Below are 22,689 nucleotides of genomic sequence, written 5' to 3'. Positions count from 1 at the left end.
TCACAACTGGAACCTGCCTAGGTGTCTGTCTCCAACCTACCGTCGGGCAGACTTCCTTGTCCTCCAGCGGACACTCAATAGTCCTTTTATAATATCTTCACAGGGGAACACAGTCCTTTGTTTCTTTCACATCAACAGTTCGTCTTCTCACCTTTGAGACGTATTCACCCTTGGTTACCGTCCCGGGCACACATCACTCCGGGGGGTCTTCTCCCAGGCCCACACATCCTGTCGGGAGGCACACGCTGACTGTCCTCCTGCTCCCAGCCCACATGGCTTCAGGACACAGCTTCTGGAGGCAGCAAACAATAGGAATTTCTCTGAACAAATTATAGAGCCTTAACTCCCTCATTCTGAACAGGTGAAGGCCTTTCAACTTCCTGCTGGCTAGCTCTGTAGCCAACACCCTAAATTAATTAATGGACTTTCTAAATCAGGTAGAAATGTATCTCCTTCCTGTGACTACATTCCCAGATTTAGCTGACTTCCTGTTACATACCCCCCCCTCTTGTTTCAACCCTAGGGTTGGGACACAGATTTCCAGGCACGCATGTGTCAAGCACTGCTGACTCACTGATAAGCCTCCTATTATCCTCAAGCTTCCGGATGAAACTGTTTTGTCATCTTCATTGACGGATTTCTCATAAATGCCACACAGTTTGTCTCTCATCTCATATACACATTCTTCAACTGCATTTTTGGCATCATTTCGCTCCTTCTCGTTTCTGTCATCTTCCTTGACAGCTTTCTCATAAATGTCAGACAGCTTGTCCCTCATAACCGTCTGTCCAATCCACCATGGAGGACCGTGATCCATAGGCAACTCAATTGGGCTAGTCTTAATGTCTTCAACATTCTTAAGACGCCTCTCTCTGCAATCCATAAATGTTTTCCACAAAACTTTGAGAACCTTTGCTTCACTAAGCTTTGTTCCAAGTAGGGACTCTTGACATCCCTCTGTGACTTGAGTTGCCTCTCCATACAGCTGTACACAATCATTGACTTTTTGTTGTAAAAGGGAATGATCTTCCTTCTTGAGCTTTGCTTGCTCTAAGATGCTGTGCAGAGGATTTTCCAATTGAGACAACAGGCTGTCACACATTTCTTCAAAGTGACCCCTGTTCCTTTTCCCAGAGATATCAATATCATTCAAACATTTCATATTCATAGGCAGATCTGAAGCATTTGCACTCATCAACTTCTTAAACTTTTCGCCCTCCTGAGCGAGTCGCAGTAAAGGCCTACTACTTGATTTGATATTCAGTTTATATTTCTTGCCAAACTCTTCACAGAAGTAGCCAACCAGAACATCATCAACTTTCCTTCCACCAACATAGGGGTCAAAGGCAACAACACAGTTGAACCCAGCGATCTGGGTGGTATCCATTATAGACCTCCTCTCTGCATCAGTGAAGAAGCATGGAACTGCAACACATTCTTTTACAGGTTTCTTCAATGCACTTTCTGCTGAACTATTTGACCGCTCAAGGTCACCTAGTTCTTTTTCTCTATCTGAATTCCACATGGAATGCATCTCAAGATCACGATCAAACTTCTGCCACCCGTCTTTCACCAGTTCCATTTTGGAAACACTCCCTGAAAGGCACTTATTCATTTGCTTCACGTTTTCACCAACAGCCTTAGTTTTCTCCACTAGGTTTTCAGCCTGAACTGAGAAATCACCACATTTCTTACTCAGCTCCTTTGTTTGCTGAAGCTCTAATGATACATTTTCCAATGCTTGAAGTTTTTGAAGGAACGGTTTATTCCAAAGGGGTGATTCAAGCCACGTGTCATCACATTTCTGAGGCTCACTCAGGACAGACCCCAAAACACTGATCCTTTTAAAAACTGCATCAGGCACACTATCCCCTCTTTGGGACAGATCCTCTGTTGCCTGGAATTCCTCTTCCAGTTCCTGCAACGGAATCTTCATCTCTTCTACTTGCTGTTCTAAGGCTCGTTTAGACTTTTCTAGCTCCTGAACGCTTTTCTCAACCTCATCCTTGTAGCTGACCACATGTTCCATCTCTGTACATAGCTGCTTGTTAACTCTTTCTAGTTCAGCCTTGGACTCTAGAGCTTCCTCCAAAGAGCGAGCCAAGAACAGGGCTTTGCTCTCGTTATCACGCGCCTCCGCTTCTGCGCGGTCGCGTTCTTCTGCATATTTTGCAGACACAGTCTTCTCTTCACCAAGCATCTGATCAAACTTCTTTTTCACATCTTCAACACACTGTAATGAAGCAACGCTTTCTTCCATGCGTTTTTTCATATCCGCTATCTGAGCTTGCAATGTTGCGACTTGCTCTGATAGGTTTTTCTTTGCTTCCGCCTCCTCTTTTAATTGTTCCAGGAAGCCATTTTTCTCATCTTCCATTTGTTTGAGCTTTGTGCTAAAACTCAGCCTTTGACACCTCTCTTCCTGTAAGAGTTCCTGCGTGTCTTGCAGCTGCGATTCCAAGATAGAAAAATCTTCCGCAATTTCTCTAGATTTGCTGTCTGCTTGAGAAAGCTGATTTGTAACATTGTCCAACTCAACCTGCAGTCGGTTTGCCTTCTCTGACAGCTTAGCACACAATCGGTCACCTTCTGACACCTTGACTTGCGATTCCAGAAGCTGTGCCTCTACTTTTTCCCTCTTATGTTCACAATCTCCTTTTCCCTGCATAAGAGCCTTCACCTCATTGGCTAGCATCTGGGAATAAGAATGTAATTCTGCCACACAGGCTTCTTTCTCCTTTAACTGCTGCTGGACACGTTGGGCTTCCCCTTTCCAACTTTCACAGTCCGCACGCCATTCATCTACCACATTGCTTAAAGTAGTGAGCTCATACACAGTACTCAGTAATTTAGCCTCTCTTTCACTTTTCTCTTTGTCGCTGAGAGACAATGTCGCTTCCAGAGCAACATTCTGTTCCTGCGACTCCTGCAGGTCTATTTTTGTAGCTCCCAAAGACTGAAGACTTTTTTCCAGCTGATTACGCAACTCCAACATATCAGCCATACTTTGCTTCTGCAAAGTCTGAATTTCAATTTCCTTTTCCATGAGGATGGTATCTTTCTCCTTTATAGTGTCTTGACATTTTTGCAACTCGACCAAAAGAAGAGCAGTGGATTCTTCCCACTGTAACACATGAGACTTGAGTAGTTCATTCATTTCCTGCAAGTTTCTATGCTCCATTTTAAGCAATTCCAAGGCTTGTTCCTTTTCTTCCATTTTCCGTTGCAAGGCATCCAACTCAGCCCTGCACACATACTCGGTTTCCTCCAAACCGATGGCCTCCATTGGCTGCTGGCGTCTCTGTTTCCAGCCTGCCATGCTCTCTTGATGAGCCTTTTGTTGAGCTGCAAAGCTCTGCTGAAAATCCGCATTTGCCTGCTGTTGAGCTGCATTTGCTTGCTGTTGAGCTGCATTTGATATAATCAGATGTTTCAACATCTCCTCCATTTTGAGTTTACTTTTCATCTGAGCACACTGCGTCTCCATAGCAGTTTCATCAGTGTTGCTAGGGAAAACAACCTTCCTCTTTAGTAGACTCTCTTTAGGCATGGATGGGGCTGGTTCAGACGGCAACATCCCCTCCATCCATAGAATCCGGTCTCTCATTTCATCTATCTTTGCATTTTTCAGGCGTTTGGACCGCCCCATCTTCAATAACTCCACAAACAAATTTTTCACAGTCCAGCAAACAATTTTCAGACCACTGTCTCTTCAACACATGTAGTTTTTCTCTCTCTTGCAGGATCTCTTTTCCTGCGCACACAGTTTGTGCAGTCACTTGCACCAGACACAACAAAGTTCATCAAAAAATTTTGAGACCCCTGTCTCTTTAAAACACTTTTTTTTTTTTTTTTTTTCTGTCAGGATCTTCTCTCCTGCACACATAGATTGTGCAATCTCATGCACCAGACAAAGTTCATCAAACATTTGCACTTCCTTGCAGGGATCTTCGCTTCTGCCCGCATCCTCCACCATATGTGAGGGATTAGCTCGGTGGTAGGCGTGGATGACTCCTTGGGGAGTGCGTTTTCACAGAGAAATAGCCCAAAAGTGCTTGCAAACAACAGGTTTATGGTTTATTCTAATGGTGTTTTCTTCACCAGGCTGTATGCAGCAAAACATCCAAAATAAAATAAAACAGAAAATAAATCCTTGCCTCTGTGGGCGGCTACCTTCTCACAACTGGAACCTGCCTAGGTGTCTGTCTCCAACCTACCGTCGGGCAGACTTCCTTGTCCTCCAGCGGACACTCAATAGTCCTTTTATAATATCTTCACAGGGGAACACAGTCCTTTGTTTCTTTCACATCAACAGTTCGTCTTCTCACCTTTGAGACGTATTCACCCTTGGTTACCGTCCCGGGCACACATCACTCCGGGGGGTCTTCTCCCAGGCCCACACATCCTGTCGGGAGGCACACGCTGACTGTCCTCCTGCTCCCAGCCCACATGGCTTCAGGACACAGCTTCTGGAGGCAGCAAACAATAGGAATTTCTCTGAACAAATTATAGAGCCTTAACTCCCTCATTCTGAACAGGTGAAGGCCTTTCAACTTCCTGCTGGCTAGCTCTGTAGCCAACACCCTAAATTAATTAATGGACTTTCTAAATCAGGTAGAAATGTATCTCCTTCCTGTGACTACATTCCCAGATTTAGCTGACTTCCTGTTACAATACATAGTAGAACCGTATCATCTCCATTTTTACACAGGGAAGAATGACAGGCAGCTTTGTTTACATTAGCCGCCTGCCTTTCTCCGTTCACGGCGGACGATTGCGAGTGACCCGATGTCCGCCGGTCACACGCACGGACTTGTTAGGGAAAGAGCCGGGGCGGGAGCGCGCCTCCGGGGGCGCGTGCTCGCCCGCTATTGGCTCACAAGCTAGTGACAGGCTAGTGACGTACCGATATGTCACTTTGCCTGGCCGGGGCTGACCGCCGCAGTATATGTACTTGCGGCGGTCGGCAAACGTTTAAAGCAGTAAGTAAAAAATGTTTTTTTTTTTGGGGGGGGGGGGGGGGTTGAAGATGACTTCAGCACCTGGGTAGACCAAGCTATTTAGGCAATAGAGAAAAGGGAAGTAGTTGACATCATCAAGAGACAGCGAGTATTTGAGAGCCTATGTTCCACACCACCCACTGCTGACATCATCAGAAACCTAAAGCAAGACAAACCAGGCTGCACAGCCCTACGAGAAACTTATGTAAGAGTGTAGAACTATACAGACCTATCTTGCTTCTTTAGGCATTCATATCAGTGAAAAGGGGAGCAGTTGTCAGTCTTTGTCATATGTCTAGACAAATTTCTTCATCAAGTTGTCCTGACGAGTGTAATGTAAGCTGCGGCTGAGAGCAGAGCCTTATTGGCCCAGGTTCTGAAAAGTGAACAGTCTTTAGACCCAATAATTCTCAAACTCCGGACAAGAGACCAGAGTCCAACACCCAAAAATCTAACACTTCCAAGGGGCACAGACAAGGGGTCACTATACACTCGACTCCAGTTCAGGTTCAACAGAAAACTTGAGAGTGGAGAGCACCCAGTCTTCAAGTTACATAGTTAGTTTGGTTCAAAAAAAGACATAAGTCTATCCATATTATATTATGTTTATTTATGAAAGAATTCAGGCCTTTTTAATAGCAATCTACTGAGCTGGCCAGAACCACCTCTGGAGGGAGTCTATTCCATATTTTCACAGCTCTTACTGTGAAGAAACCTTTCTGAATTTGGAGATAAAATCTCTTTTCCTCTAGACATAAAGAGTTCCCCTTGTCCTCTGGGATGATTTTAAAGTGAATAACTCAACACCAAGTTCACTTTATGGACCACTTATGTACTGTATTTATACTATAGCTCAGATGGCTGAAACTTTCTCAGAACACACTCAAGCAGGATTGCAGAAATCTCTTACTGATGTGCAACGGTTGCCTTAGCTTTAGGAGGGAAGGCATCAGGGGAAGCTGAATTAGACATGCCAAACTTACTTCTGGAAAGAAATGTTAAAGTTGTGGAGAAACTAGGCTTTTCAGAGCACAATACCCAAGGGTAAGAGCTCCACCTGATTTTGCTGAAGAAGTCCTAGAAATGTTACAGAAGCTGCTTTCTGGAAAACTGGTGGGAAAACTTCAGAGGTCCCCAATGAGGAAGCCAACCAGGTGCTCACCTACAACAGCTCACTCTAAATTCTAAGACACTAGGAAACAAAAGAAAAGGTCCAAAATCTCACAGAGGGCCCCTGTCCAATTCACTCTCCTTGACCTTAGGTAGATGGTCACGTAAAGACAATGCAAACCATTCTCCCAGAACTTCAACAAAGCCCTTGACACTCCAGATATGGGTCAGGAAAAAAGTACAAATACAGACTGCTGAACCATCTCCAAGCAACTATCCTGACAAGTTAGTAGAACCTTCTTTCATCACGCCAGCCCAAGAAGAAGGCATTTTACAAAGGCTCTACTAAATACAGGGGCACAGGTGACCCCGCTATACCAGGACTTTTATGTCAAACACCTAACCCTACAGAAGTTGGGAGAGCTAAAGATTTGGGGTCTTTGAACTCAGAGTTTCCCTTATAATGGGTACCAGCCGATCAAGTTGACCTGTGACTCCTCCATGGCTGGGCAATCAGAGAAATTTGATACATTAGCTGTTGTGAGCCCACACCCACCTGAGGCCAACAAGAGTTTCCTCTTAAGTGGGAACAAATACTCACCCTGTCGAAACTAATCACTCCTCTTGTCTCCAGAGCATGACACTTCAACTAGGAGTGTACACCCCATGCTACAGCAAGTGTATCGGTATCTGGTTCAAGAACAGAAAGCCCCAGTGGAACGAGTGGGGAAGTTATGGTGATTAAACAGAGATAAAAAGATACTTCAGCCAATGAAAGTGCAAATAAATAAAATTGTGGTGCAAATAAATGCTAATGCACCATCCACATACATAACCATCCACATAAGCAGTTAATGCGGCTTGTAGTCACTTCCTGTTGCTCTGCCTCAACATACGTTTTGTCATGATGATGTCTTCAGGAGGCGCTTCCTAGGTATCACTTGGGTATCACTACAGTTCTGCAATAATTGTTTTTTTAACACAACTACCTAGGTAGTGCCTCCTGAAGATGTCATCACGATTAAATGTACGTGAAGGCGGAGTGACAGGAAGTGATGTCAAGCCGCCCAAGATACTCGGAAGTGGTGGGAAGCCTGCATTGATCGGGTACACGTCCCTCTTGCATGGTTCAGTGAAGTGGGGATTACAATATTTACAAAGAACATATAATGCCGGGTGCAAGGATGTTTGCACTATACAATGTAAGCGGTTAAGCCTGTCGTTTTATTGTGGTGTATTTACCCTATTGAAGCTCTTCTTTTTTTTTTCTGGTTTAAGAATTAGAGAGTGAATATCTGGTCCAGTGCATGGATGAGTGACTCCCTGAGGGAATAAAACGCATTATGACCCACTCCAAATGAGGGGTCATGGGCCTCTGGTGGGTTCTCTGTATTGTTGGTGGTGGTGACACATGTTTTGTGGGACATCAAAGACAAATAATGCACTAGAGGGTACTTTAAAAGCATGGCACTTTATTGATGAAATAAGAATATATTGCAAGCAATTTAAAAACTGCATGGACACTATTTTGTTTTGTTTGTTAGGACTTACAGTGGGTACGGAAAGTATTCAGACCCCTTTAAATTTTTCACTCTTTGTTATATTGCAGCCATTTGCTAAAATCATTTAAGTTCATTCTTCTTCCTCATGAATGTACACATGGCACCCCATACTGACAGAAAAACACAGAATTGTTGACATTGTTGCAGATTTATTAAAAAAGAAAAACTGAAATATCACATGGTCCTAAGTATTCAGACCCTTTGCTCAGAATTTAGTAGAAGCCCCCTTTTGATCTAATACAGCCAGGAGTCTTTTTGGGAAAGATGCAACAAGTCTTTCACAACTGGATTTGGGGATCCTCTGCCATTCCTCCTTGCAGATCCTCTCCAGTTCTGTCAGGTTGGATGGTAAACGTTGGTGGACAGCCATTTTTAGGTCTCTCCAGAGATGCTCAATTGGGTTTAAGTCAGGGCTCTGGCTGGGCCATTCAAGAACAGTCACGGAGTTGTTGTGAAGCCACTCCTTCGTTATTTTAGCTGTGTGCTTAGGGTCATTGTCTTGTTGGAAGGTAAACCTTCGGCCCAGTCTGAGGTCCAGAGCACTCTGGAGAAGGTTTTTGTCCAGGATATCCCTGTACTTGGCCGCATTCATCTTTCCCTCGATTGCAACCAGTCGTCCTGTCCCTGCAGCTGAAAAACACCCCCACAGCATGATGCTGCCACCACCATGCTTCACTGTTGGGACTTTATTGGACAGGTGATGAGCAGTGCCTGGTTTTCTCCACACATACCGCTTAGAATTAAGGCCAAAAAGTTCTATTTTGGTCTCATCAGACCAGAGAATCTTATTTCTCACCATCTTGGAGTCCTTCAGGTGTTTTTTTAGCAAACTCCATGCGGGCTTTCATGTGTCTTACACTGAGGAGAGGCTTCCGTCGGGCCACTCTGCCATAAAGCCCCGACTGGTGGAGGGCTGCAGTGATGGTTGACTTTCTACAACTTTCTCCCATCTCCTGACTGCATCTCTGGAGCTCAGCCACAGTGATCGTTGGGTTCTTCTTTACTTCTCTCACCAAGGCTCTTCTCCCCCGATAGCTCTAGGAAGGGTTCTGGTCGTCCCAAACGTCTTCCATTTGAGGATTATGGAGGCCACTGTGCTCTTAGGAACCTTAAGTGCAGCAGAAATCTTTTTGTAACCTTGGCCAGATCTGTGCCTTGCCACAATTCTGTCTCTGAGCTCTTCAGGCAGTTCCTTTGACCTCATGATTCTCATTTGCTCTGACATGCATTGTGATCTGGAAGGTCTTATATAGACAGGTGTGTGGCTTTCCTAATCAAGTCCAATCAGTATAATCAAACACAGCTGGACTCAAATGAAGGTGTAGAACCATCTCAAGGATGATCAGAAGAAATGGAAAGCACCTGAGTTAAATATATGAGTGTCACAGCAAAGGGTCTGAATACTTAGGACCATGTGATATTTCAGTTTTTCTTTTTTAATAAATTTGCAACAATGTCAACAATTCTGTGTTTTTCTGTCAGTATGGGGTGCTATGTGTACATTCACGAGGAAGAAGAATGAACTTAAATGATTTTAGCAAATGGCTGCAATATAACAAAGAGTGAAAAATTTAAGGGGGTCTGAATACTTTCCGTACCCACTGTATATTAGGTTCCGTTGCATATATATGAAAATGAGGGCTGCACCTATAATGATACAGAGACATATTGGGAATATTGAAGTGCAGATGGTATGGGAGCTCCAGTCTATTAAGGAGACAGTACTGTCTCGTTGTTATTTTATGTTTTTTGGTATTGTACATTTTTTGCAGTGAAATTGTTAAATAAATTGCAACACAAAATAACCTTATATTACATAGTTACATAGTTTGTGAGGTTGAAAAAAGACATCAGTCCATCCAGTTCAACCTATGATGTGTGTGTGTGTTTGCTGTTAACCGAACATTGTATACCCCTGTATGTTGTGGTCTTTAAGGTGCCCATCTAATAGTTTTTTGAAACTATCGATGCTCCCTGCTGATACGACTGTTTGCGGAAGAGAATTCCACATCCTTACTGCTCTTACAGTTAAGAACCCCCTACTTATTTTAAGGTTAAACCGCCTTTCCTCTAGTTTTAGTGAGTGGCCACGTGCCTTATTGTTTTCCTTTTCTCTGAATAGTTTGTTCCTTATGCTAGGGTCGCCAGTACAGTATTTGTACATTGATATCATATCCCCCCTCAATCGTCTCTTCTCCAGAGAGAACAAGTTCAGTGCTTGTAGTCTTTCCTCATAGCTGATGTCCTCCATTCCCCTAATTATTTTTGTTGCCCTTCTCTGGACTCTTTCCAGTTCCAGCAAATCCTTCCCGAGGACCGGTGCCCAGAACTGGACAGCATACTCCAGATGTGGCCGGACCAGAGTCTTGTAGAGAGGGAGAATAATCTCTTTATTTCTGGAGTGAATCCTCTTTTTTATACATCCCAGTATTCTGTTGGCTTTGCTTGCAGCGGCTTGGCATTGCATGCCACTGCCAAGCCTATTGTCTAACAGTACCCCCAGGTCCTTTTCCATCCTAGACTCACCCAGAGGTTCCCCCCCTAGTGAGTAGCTTGCTTTCTGGTTTCTGGCACCCAAGTGCATTACTTTACATTTTTCAACATTAAACCTCATCTGCCATGTAGTTGCCCACCCCATTATTTTGTTCAGGTCCGCTTGGAAGGTTTCCACATCCTGCATAGAAGATATTGGCATGCTTAGTTTAGTATCATCCGCAAATACTGAGATTGTACTAGATATCCCCTCCTCTAGATAATTTATGAATAAATTAAACAGGATTGGCCCCAGGACAGAACCCTGGGGGACCCCACTTTCCACACCCGCCCAATCCGAGTACTCCCCGTTAATCACCACCCTTTGCACTCTCCCCTGGAGCCAGTTCTCTATCCAGGTACTCACCTTATGGTCCATACCTACCTTCCTTAGTTTGAACAGTAAGCGTTTGTGGGGAACGGTGTCAAAGGCCTTTGCAAAGTCCAGATACACCACATCCACAGGCTTACCTTTATCTAGGTGGCAGCTCACTTCATCATAGAAGGTTAATAGATTGGTTTGGCAAGAACGATTTTTCATGAATCCATGCTGATTACTACTAATAATACCGTTTTCATTACTAAAGTCTTGTATGTGGTCCCTTAACATCCCCTCCAAAATCTTGCAGACTAGACTATGTTAGGTTGATCGGCCTATAGTTACCCGGGATATATCTCGGCCCTTTTTTTAAATATTGGTACCACGTTGGCTTTTTTCCAATCAGCTGGCACCATACCCGTCTGTAAACTATCCTTAAAGATCAAGAATAATGGTCTGGCAATCACCTGGCTGAGCTCTTTAAGAACCCTCGAGTGCAAGCCATCCGGTCCCGGTGAATTATTTATGTTAAGTTTCTCTAGTTTAGTTCTAAGTCTATCTTCTGTTAGCCATGGCGGTACTTCCTGAGGTGTGTTATTTCGTTTGGCCTTACAAGCTGGGTTAGTGTAGCCCCCCAATTCTTTTGTGAAGACTGAAGAGAAGAAATTATTTAACACTTCCGCCTTTTCCCTGTCCTCTGTGGCCAAATCTCCTTTGTCGTCTTTTATGGGGCCAATGTGTTCTTGCCTCGCTTTCTTACTGTTTATATACTTAAATAATTTATTGGGGTTCTTTTTACTCTCTTCCGCTATATGTCTCTTGTGTTCTATTTTAACCACCCTGATTTAGCCCTTACATTTCTTATTACACTCTTTGTAATGCTTGAATGCTGCCAATGACCCCTCAGTCTTGTATTTTTTATAACTTTTTTTTTTATCTAAATATATGTTTTAGTACGTTTGGCACAATGTCTCACTGCATGCAGTTTTCCTTAAAAAATAATGTTTGTGAACCTGTAATGTTTCTTGCCTGAAGATCCTGCCAGCAACAGCACTTCCTTTTTCAGGTTGACAAAGGCTCAGCTGCTGTCCTGCATCTAGCAGCAATATTTTCAGTTAGCCAGCCAGCCATGTGCACTTCATCAGTTGGTCATTGGGCTGCCCATCAGGTCTGCAGGAAACATGTTTTTAATATTTATATATTTACTAAAAGATTTACTAAAACTGGTGCACATAGAATCTGGTGCAGCTGTGCATAGTAACCAATCAGCTTCCAACTTCAGCTTGTTCAATTAAGCGTCAACAATAAAATCTAGAAGCTGTTACAATGCACAGCTGCACCAGACTGTGTGTGCGTACCAGTTTTAGTAAATCCCCCCAATATGTTCACACATAACGCAAACCGTATTGAAGAATACGGCAATAGCCCTTTAAAAATAGTATATACTGCACTGTGTATTGCATGAGAAGAGTGCAAAAGTCCATAATACATCATCTGATTATACTTATAATTATTGATAACCATGTTATTATCATGGTTATCAGTATTTGTGAAAAATAGGGAAATTCCAGCCATAATAACCTAATATTGTTAAAGGAAAAGTATGACCAAAGCTTTTTTGGCTGTACTTCTCTGGATCACAAGAGTGCAGTTCCTTCTAGACTCCTGTGACCTGTTGTGAGCCATCAGTGGGCTAAAGCCCACTGTTGGAAGATGTCACTCAGCCAATCCAGGCTCTGAATCAATATACTGTATACTTTACAGAAGCAGCGGGGGACAGTACGTTTTTTTTTTTTTTTAAACAAACCCTATACTTCTCTTTTAAGATATCATTTTTTGAATCACCGTGTCCTAAAATGTGATCTTGGATCCTCAACCATAAAGTGTTCCTAATTAGCAATGGGCTTGGGCGTGTTCGGATGGAGCCTGCCAGGAAGCCGTCACTGCACACTGCCAATCATAGGCAGTGAGGCATTTCCCGACCAGCAGCTGCACATACACAAGCTGAAGTTATATACAATAAAGGTCCAGGCGCTTGCAGTCAGACCCATAGAAAGCACAATGACCCCAGGTGATCACAATCTATGTGTAAACGACTTCTCCAAGTGCTGCCAGTCCTAAGCACAGGATATACATGCAGATGAATATAAACAAAATCTGGACAGCGTACAATTGAAGTCTATAGTTATATGAAAGGAATCGCATGCAGCATTCCGAATATGGAATGAATAAAATCAATTTATTAATAGTTAAAATGTGTACAGCTGGTTACTATACAGGCTCAGATGGCAGGTCAGGACGTTGATGTTAATCCCTCATAGTAATCAGACCTGGATCAGAACTTATACCTCTAGGTGACACACTAGGAACGACCTGGGTTGACTTGACAAAGTGCAGGAGCGCGAAATATCTAGTCACGGTAACAGAGATAGCTTGTGGTCCACGCCGGTTCCTGTTTTGGCCTGGTCATATCTTGTGATGTCATTCCCGGAAGTGCTGCTGGTCCGGCGCCTGTACTTCGGCCGGTACAAGCGCCAGCAGCTACAAACTCTACACATTACTTAGAGTATACCAAGAAACCAAGGAACTATCCCACATTCACCTTGTGTGTCACCTAGAGGTATAAGTTCCGATCCAGGTCTGATTACTATGAGGGATTAACATCAATGTCCTGACCTGCCATCTGAGCCTGTATAGTAACCAGCTTTCCACATTTTAACTATTAATAAATCGATTTTATTCATTCCATATTCGGATTGCTGCATGCGATTCCTTTCATATAACTATAGACTTCAATTGTGCGCTGTCCGGATTTTGTTTATATTCACATACACAAGCTGTACTGGCTTCCTGGCAGGCTTGATCCAAACACGCCCGAGCCCATCCCTATTCCTAATGAAGGGGGAGTTTCAAAGTGCTGGACCCTCAAGAAGGCAGAAGTACTAGCAGAAGTCACTTGCAGCACAGGGATTCTTGTCTCACACGCAAATATTAGTGAGAGGATTTACAAGTAAAATGGAGATGCACAAATGTCCCAGAGGGTGTTATTAGCTACAGTGCATTGCGAAAGTATTCGGCCCCCTTGAACTTTGCGACCTTTTGCCACATTTCAGGCTTCAAACATAAAGATATAAAACTGTAATTTTTTGTGAAGAATCAACAAGTGGGACACAATCATGAAGTGGAATGAAATTTATTGGATATTTCAAATTTTGTTAACAAATAAAAAACTGAAAAATTGGGCGTACAAAATTATTTAGCCCCTTTACTTTCAGTGCAGCAAACTCTCTCCAGAAGTTCAGTGAGGATCTCTGAATGATCCAATGTTGACCTAAATGACTAATTATGATAAATAAAATCCACCTGTGTGTAATCAAGTCTCCGTATAAATGCACCTGCACTGTGATGGTCTCAGAGGTCCGTTTAAAGCGCAGAGAGCATCATGAAGAACAAGGAACACACCAGGCAGGTCCGAGATACTGTTGTGCAGAAGTTTAAAGCCGGATTTGGATACAAAAAGATTTCCCAAGCTTTAAACATCCCAGGGAGCACTGTGCAAGCGATAATATTGAAATGGATGGAGTATCAGACCACTGCAAATCTACGAAGATCTGGCCGTTCCTCTAAACTTTCAGCTCATACAAGGAGAAGACTGATCAGAGATGCAGCCAAGAGGCCCATGATCATTCTGGATGAACTGCAGAGATCTACAGCTGAGGTGGGAGACTCTGTCCATAGGACAACAATCAGTTGTATACTGCATAAATTTGGCCTTTATGGAACAGTGGCAAGAAGAAAGCCATTTCTTAAAGATATCCATAAAAAGTGTTGTTTAAAGTTTGCCACAAGCCACCTGGGAGACACACCAAACATGTGGAAGAAGGTGCTCTGGTCAGATGAAACCAAAATGGAACTTTTTAGCAACAATGCAAAACGTTATCTTTGGTGTAAAAGCAACACAGCTTATCACCCTGAACACACCATCCCCACTGTCAAACATGGTGGTGGCAGCATCATGGTTTGGGCCTGCTTTTCTTCAGCAGGGACAGGGAAGATGGTTAAAATTGATGGGAAGATGGATGGAGCCAAATACAGGACCATTCTGGAAGAAAACCTGATGGAGTCTGCAAAAGACCTGAGACTGTGACGGAGATTTGTATACATGGTTGGAATTCAGAAGTAGTCTTGGATAGGCAGGATACCTTTTGGCAGTGGTGGGGGAACCCAGTGCACCCACATTTACAGTGAAGTAGAGAGCCCTTAAGAGAGTTGAGGAGTCCAGGGAGCAGCCTTGACTTTAACAGAGTTCCTGAAAGTGGAGATGGGTTTTGCAATGGATTACTCACAGGTTGTGGCCCTCTGACTTGCCTGCACAGGCTACTACCATGAACGGATAGTCAGTACTGTGATCACACTGGAAGGCACTTCAAGACAATCGGATTCAGGTTGCAGAGAGGAACACACAGAGAGGTAATGAGGAAAAGGCTGGGTGACACTGGGAACACTAGAAGTACTGAGATCACACTTGGAGACTCTAGTAAAGTAGGAAAGCCGCTGGGAATATGGTGTTCTGGCTACAGGGACACTTAGGAACTTAAAATCTCAGTCTCACTTGGGAAAACTTATAAACTTAGGTACACAACAAAACTCAGAATTTCACAGAGACACTGGTTGGCCTTGTGCTACAAATACTAGGCAATGCCTAAAGAAAGGAGCCCAACTTAAATAGGAAAGATGATGGCATGGCTTGACTGAGAGTGGATGTATAGCTGAGTGAATCAACAGCAGATGAATGACCAGTCTTGAACTTATGTGTTGTTGGATAACAGACAACAGCAGAATCTTGTATACTAGAGCAATAGAACTACATGTACCAGCATGCCTGCTGGTTTGTGGGATTACAGATGACAGCAAACTAATAAAGCCAAGCTACAAGCTGAGTAGTAGTGAGGCACAGCATGACAATCAATAGCCGACACACAGGCATATAGACAGACATCAGCTGAAGACATAGACTTGTCCTTCCAGAAAGGTTGATAAAGCGGAACTATACTCACCTTGGCTCCAGCGATGCGGCATCTTCGGGCTGCCAGCTTCCGAGTCTCGGACTTTCACTGGCCAGGCTGGGATGCATATGGGTGGGTGGGATCTGAGTCACCCCCCAACAACCACGGGGCCAGGGTTTGTGGGGAAGAAGCCCTAGTCCTCAACAACAATTAAAAATCTATGAGCTATTTTACTGCTGATCTTAAAGCGGTAGATAACATTTTGTGAATTGATTCCATTGTTTCTTCTTATAGTCAAAACCTAGGGAAAACCTAACGAGCACAGAAACAATAACAATTAGAGCTTAGGATGATTACAGTCAATATTCTTATTACATTTTGAATGAGTACACTCCAGCTTAAAGTGTTACCAAACCCAGGAACCTGCATTCACTATATCTGGTCTCCCACAGTACACAGAACATGGAAATTCGATTATTTTAGTAAATATAAACTGCTAAATACCATTTCTCAGCTGTATATAGCAGTCTTCTGACATCTATCAGTGTCTGGATTAAAGCTTGTAAGAGGAATTTTCATTCTACTCTGACTGTCCTATGAGGCTGTAGGACCCTTGACCCTCTGTGTGAACAGTGCTAATTGGCCCTGTGCTGATCACATGCACCCTCCCAAGAAAAAATAAAAAAAACTCTAGCAATATACACCAAACTGAGCATGTGCAGAGTGACTCCAAAGGCTCTGTACTGTCAGGAAATGGATTGGGGACAGTGGAAGGTAGGGAGGATCAGAGAAGAGGGGATCAAACAACCTTTTTTCACAAAGCAGAGGATTAACTACTTAGGTTCCACAGTGAATATAACAAGCATGCTTTACTGCATACAAACTGAATTTTACTGTTAAAGGTTTAGTAACACTTTAAGGTGGGGTCTTCACCGTATTTAAAGGTTCTACACCAATGCTAGAACTCTTGTGATCTTCAACTTAGTTCACAAGGGAGAGCTAAATCTTTACAGTAGCCATTATGTGAATATATAGGTGTAAATGTAATGTAATGTTTCTTCTGTTAAAGGCAGAAGGTTTTTACCTTAATGCATTCTATGCATAAAGATGAATAAACTTCTGTGTGCAGCAGCCCCTCCCCTTCAGCCCCCCTAATACTTACCTGAGCCCAGCGATGTTGCACAAGAAGCTCAGCTGTCCTGGACTCTCCCTCCTGATTTGCTAAAACACAGCAGCGGGCGCCATTGGCTCCCGCTGCTGTCAATCAAAGTCAGTGAGCCAATGAGGATAGAGAGGGGCAAGGCCGTGGCTCTGTGTCTGAATGGACATGCAGAGCAGCGGCTCGGCTCAGGTGCCTCCATAGCAAGCTGCTTACTGTGGGGATACTCGGCAGGAGGAAAGGGCCTGAAGCTCCGGCGAGGGACCCAAGAAGAGGAAGATCTAGGGCAGTGATGGGGAACCTTGGCATCCCAGATGTTTTGGAACTACATTTCCCATGATGCTCAACTACACTGTAGAGTGCATGAGCATCATGGGAAATGTAGTTCCAAAACATCTGGGGTGCCATGGTTCACCAACACTAATCTAGGGTATAGAATCATAGAAAACACTTGGGATGAGGAACAATAAAAGTGTTATTTGCTTAGGTATTTTGATAGTGCTGAGCGCTTCCTTATAGATTAGGTAATTGTCCATAGGTGCACCTGGGATGTTCCAAGTGAGTAGTATAAGCTACAATCACATGATGTGGACTCACACCTGTGGAACATTCAAGGGCAGTATTAGCTGAAACACTAGATCAAAGCCTGTGAGTTTGAGACAAAGCTGCAGGATTTAAGTGAAAGGAAACAGGAGTCATGCTTTTTTTTCAGTTCTATATCATCTAGATTAAGATCAAAACAAAAAAGTTGGTCTTACGCAACATTAAAAAGTGGCACTAGGTAGACATTCTAATTAGCACTTTGGTACTTATGCAGCCTTCAGACCCCAGTGGTCAGTAGTGGGAGTGGATGGAAAGTGGCAGTAATCTCTACCAAAATCATGTAACATTGTCCTAGTCTCTCTCTGTTTTCTGTATCATGTCTCTATTCTCCATTCAAACCTGTAGCATGTCCATAGTCTCTGACTATTTCTTCTAGTCTGCCATCTCTGACAGTCCTTTCTAAGCATTAAATGTATTAAACATTACATGTGGCCCTGGGGTGATGACAGGGGCCATAGTGGCCCCCAAAAACAGCCACTGTTCACATACTGGCGTATCGGATCGTGGGCAGAATCACCACGATTCTGGGTTATAACCCCTGTCAGTTGATTATTTGACATCTTTGTGCCATTGGGGAGATTTCCTTTCATTTCCTGTACCATAGTCATAACAGGAAGTGAGAAGAAATCCCTGAAAATTAAGGAAATCCCTTGGAGACCCCCAGGTCACCAAAATTAGTGTCCCCATTGAAATATTTACCCTTTGTTACTTTTCTATGGACAGCCCAAAATTTGTGATTTTCTTTTACTTTCACTTTCAATGCTAACGGTACACAGGACAAATGGAGAGAGTGGATCTCCCTAATGGGGTCACAGAAAGCAATAGAAACTGACAGGCGTTCTAATCCTTCTCCACTCTATCCAAAACTAAAAAAAAAAAAAAACAGTTTTGGCATTAGTTGTACTTTAAGAAGTTACAAGGGGTTTCTTGAGAAGTGAACAGTGGCAGTTTGATCCCAACCTGACAGTGCCTGAATGGTTGTGGAACCAGAACCACTTAGGAGAGCAAGCAGGAATAATTCTGGCACCAGCACCACTCAGCGGAGCCAGCAGTGAGGGACCAGTGGAGCCTCTACTCTTGGATCTCAAATAAATAACCAGTGACCGCAGTTTCAGCCATCTGTAAGGGAAATACCAATCCCATTCATCAACAGGTAAAGACCATTCTTTCCAATGTGACAGGTCATTCTTCCTACTGTCTATCAGTATAATTGGGCACTATGCAGATTAGCAATGTAAGGCATCTTCTTTCCAATGAACAGCAGTATAAATGGGGCTCTTTTCTTTTTAAGAACAAAGGGTGTCTGCCACCACCGGCACTCCTATTGCTTTTCTTGGTTCTGGACTTTACTTAGGGCACTCTTTTGGGTTGCCTAACCAAATACCTCCCTAACCGTTGCCATTAAACTCCTTGAATCAAACAATTTTCTGTGATATTAGAGTTTAATAGCAGAAGTTCCTGTACATCACATTTACACATTACATATTGACTTTACCTGCGGTTTTTGAAGTTGTTAAAGATCCACTGGGCATGTCAAATATGCCAGATAAGACCCGGTTCACACTAGCGCGACTTGTCAGGCGACTTGGTCGCCTGACAAGTCGCGGTGGGTCGCCTGCCATAGATTAGCACAGGACCCGTTCTAATAGGAGCGACACAAGTCGCTCCGACTTAGAAAAAGGGTCCTGTACTACTTCGGGGCGACCTGGAGGCGACCTGCATAGACTTCAATGATATGAAGTCCATGCATGTCGCGCCGAGGTCGCCCCAGCAAGTAGCGTTGCCCCTATGTGAATGGGGTCTAAGTCACATTTCTTATTCTTTTATATATTATTATATTTGCAACCCTGATAATGCTATTAGACTGCGAAATCTGGATATAACAAATTTTGCAGCGGTTCTCTGAAACCCATAAATTATTTAAAGTGTAACTCCATTTTTGTTGAGAAAAAACATTCCCATCTGGGTGATCTCTGTGCATTGCAAGGATTTTAACACATTTTGTTGCAGATTCCTATCTTTTGTTATTCTGAAGAAATCATTGTTTGTTCCTCTGTGTCTCTGTGCTGAGCGGGTCAAATGGGAGTGATTTCATAATTATCTACCAGCTGTAGCAGCTGCAGGGCTCTAATAAGGGAAGCTGCTGGGCCTGCATACCTTTAGATGTGCTCCTATTGGGAGTATCTCACCAAAAATTAAATTTTTGTTGCAGGGGATGCCAGAAATCTGACTTGTATCTTAGGCAGTCTTCTGGGGAAACTGGGAAATCACACAAGCAGGAAATGATGTTTCTGGGGTGTGGTCAGTACACATTCTATGTACAGAACACCAAGGTAGCCATATTGCATTGCATTTTCAGAAAATTACAGCAGCTGCAGATTGAAATGGAAATGTAATTCAATAACATTAAATTATGCCTCCTTTCCACTGAGCGGTACGGTTCGGTACGGTACGTCATTTTTGCCATTTCCATTGTGAAAAGTTGTGAATGGAACCCTAATTCTGAACCGTACAGTACCACTTTTTTGGGACCCTTTCGTTGGGGTACCAAGCACAATCGTACTGTACCAACAGGGTGGAGCTACACTCTGCAGAACATGAATTTGTTGACAGAGAATCGTCACTTCTGCCACATGCCAAGAAGCAAGAACAAAATCTGCATTACTTCCTCCATTGTTGTTTGCTGTTTAGCTTTCTTTTTCATGTGAAAATTCTCTATTTTCCGGCATACACCATGCCTATCCAGTGACGTCGATCTCTACTTTCCGGTTACACCACGCCTATCATGTAAGGGTACTGTTGGCAGTGGAAACGCAAGCCTGATCAAGGTGTACTGTTCCGAACCGTACTGAAATGTACCGAAATGTACCGCTCAGTGGAAACGAGGCAATACAATATGATTTGTGTCGCAATTGTATACGCTATATTGTTTTTTCTTTATTTGCTATTTTTTCCCCCCACGAAAGTGGAGTTACCCTTTAACCTCCCTGGCGGTATGATTATGTCTGGAATTACATACCAAAAGCGGTACAATTCTTTTCATGGAAATTTGGCGTTATGTATTATAGGCCTACAATTCTTAGTAATTACTGACTTAAACCTGACCAAAACAAGACTCTAGTAGACATCCCAGATGTGATAAATTTGAAACACAAACGCATGAATTATAATCAAATCAATAATATTATTTTATTATTTAATATATAATATATATAATAAAATTATATTATTGATTAGATTATAATTCATGCATTATATATTATATACAGATATGTGTGTGTGTATATATATATATATATATATATATATACACACACATATATATATATATAATATATAACGCATGAATTATAATTGAATCAATAATATAATTTTATATATATATATATATATATATATATATATATATATATGTGTGTGTGTGCATATTATATATATATATATATATATATATATATATATATATATATATATGCATGCATGCATATATATATATATATATATATATGCATATATATATATATATATATATATATATATATATATATATATATATATATATATATGCATATATATATATAATATAATATAAAGTGTGTTTTGTGTAACGTTTTTTTTTTTTTTTTTGAATTTCCCTCCCTAGTTCCGCTCCCATGCAGCATTGCTGCTGCAGGGAACGGAACTAGGAAGTGATCGTACCGACGGAGGGACGGAGGAGCGGCGGGACTCTCGGCTGGCGGTCGCAGCAATGAGAGATCATCGCTGGATCGCCAGGATAAGGTAAGAGAAGCTCCGCTGCGCTCTCTGCAATCCACCCCGAGCGTGACTCGGGGTTACCGCTCCTGCAATGAAAAATCAACCCCGAGTCACGCTCGGGATTACCGCTAAGGCGGTTAAGGGTTCTTACATATTATAAAGCTTGAAAAAGGTATGCTATAGATACGAGGAGATATGAAATTTAGTATAGACAAAAATAGTGTAAACTTTGAAAACTTTGCAAAATGTTTTTAATAAGATTGGTGGATAGCTAACATATTTGTGCTTTGGTCTGTTGGAATACATTTTTTATTTTTACTGTATTAATATTTACCCCAGTAACCTGAAATCATTTGCAACTGATCAATTACTGGCAACAAATTAGCGATAATCATCCTGTATTTCTTTTAATCAGGTCCGAGCTATTGTCCCTTCTAAGAACCTACAACTGTTATCATGAAGGAAAAAACTTCCAGCTACGGCATCATGAGGTAAGACGAGCATAAATATTTTAGATTATCTGCTATCCAGACATTATTACACATAAGCAGGCATATCAAAGGGCAAACCCAGCCAAATAAGTAAATACATATTTGAAACACATTCAGAAACTGATTTACTAAAAGATTTAAAGAGTAATCACTATACTTCCACTTCAGCTCCATAACAGTACCTGCATAAACAGAAGAGTGCATAAATTATTCAAATTACCTTCTTATCCCTACCTAGTAATAATGAACCTCACCACATACCGATACACCCTAAACTTCCTCCCTCCTGTAAGACCACAAAAGTACCACCTCCTGTTGGCATCACTTTACAGGGCAATTCCAGTTTCAGTGTTATGGTATACAGGACTTCATCTAGACAAAAGTAAATTACTTAACAGAATGGACAGGTCCACTGCTGCTTGTTTGTATGTCATAACCTGGAACCCTGTAAAGTATAATTACATCTTTGATAATTTACTGCATGATAGGGAGCCCAGCCAGTAGGATTTTGATATTGCATATTAGATTGCTGGAGTATTCTGTCTGCTACCCTGTCCTCCATATCCATGTTTCCATCTGTTGCTGTTGGTTTATTTTTGGCTTTTCTTTTCTAGTTCCTTTTTTTTTTGGTTTGTCCGCTAGCTTCCTAGTTTGTTCTTGCTTTCCTGTTTCATCATCTTTTCAAAATTCTTGTCTAGTTTCAGTATTGTGCACAGGAATTTTTCAGATTTTGTGAAAGCAGCTGGTTGTGTTTGGCCTGCAGAGAAGGAGGGAGTCACTGTGTAATGGCGCCTTGAAAATAATTTAAAGCGAAAGTCCAGCCCAATACCTTAAATTCTCCCCTGTAATCATTAATGTGAGCAGAGTTCAGCCTTATGTTTCAAAATGAAAAAATCCCAGTTTTTCTTCCTTTATTTTGCAGTATTCAGTACTGTCACGTGACTTCAATTCCTCTTCCTGCTGAGTCCAAGAGCAGCAAGTGGGTGTGGCTACTGAAAGCTAGTGACATCACTTTTAGGGAGGGGCACTGTTCCTGTGTAGCCAGTGGGCATATACAGGATGGGAGGAGCTGATCATGGGTTCCTACCCAATGTACTCTTATCAGTAAGGATGCATTGTACATCCTAATTCATGAGAAAATGAAGAAATAA

The 22,689-nt window shown here is 42.4% G+C and overlaps 1 protein-coding gene across 1 annotated transcript in view; it reads left to right on the top strand.

The window, feature by feature from the left end:
• Positions 1-22,689, top strand: part of RASSF4 (Ras association domain family member 4) — a 436,165-nt gene that overhangs the window by 201,407 nt on the left and 212,069 nt on the right. Inside the window, exon 4 of the mRNA XM_082268429.1 lies at positions 21,463-21,538. Coding sequence (XP_082124555.1) covers positions 21,463-21,538 — 76 coding nt within the window. The remainder of the gene's footprint in view (positions 1-21,462; positions 21,539-22,689) is intronic.

This window comes from Pelophylax lessonae, assembly GCF_965119305.1.
Source record: "Pelophylax lessonae genome assembly, chromosome: 9".
Classification (NCBI taxonomy): Eukaryota; Metazoa; Chordata; class Amphibia; order Anura; family Ranidae; genus Pelophylax; species Pelophylax lessonae.
Note: the sequence above shows the minus strand (reverse complement) of the source record. Positions and strands in the feature narration are given on the sequence as shown.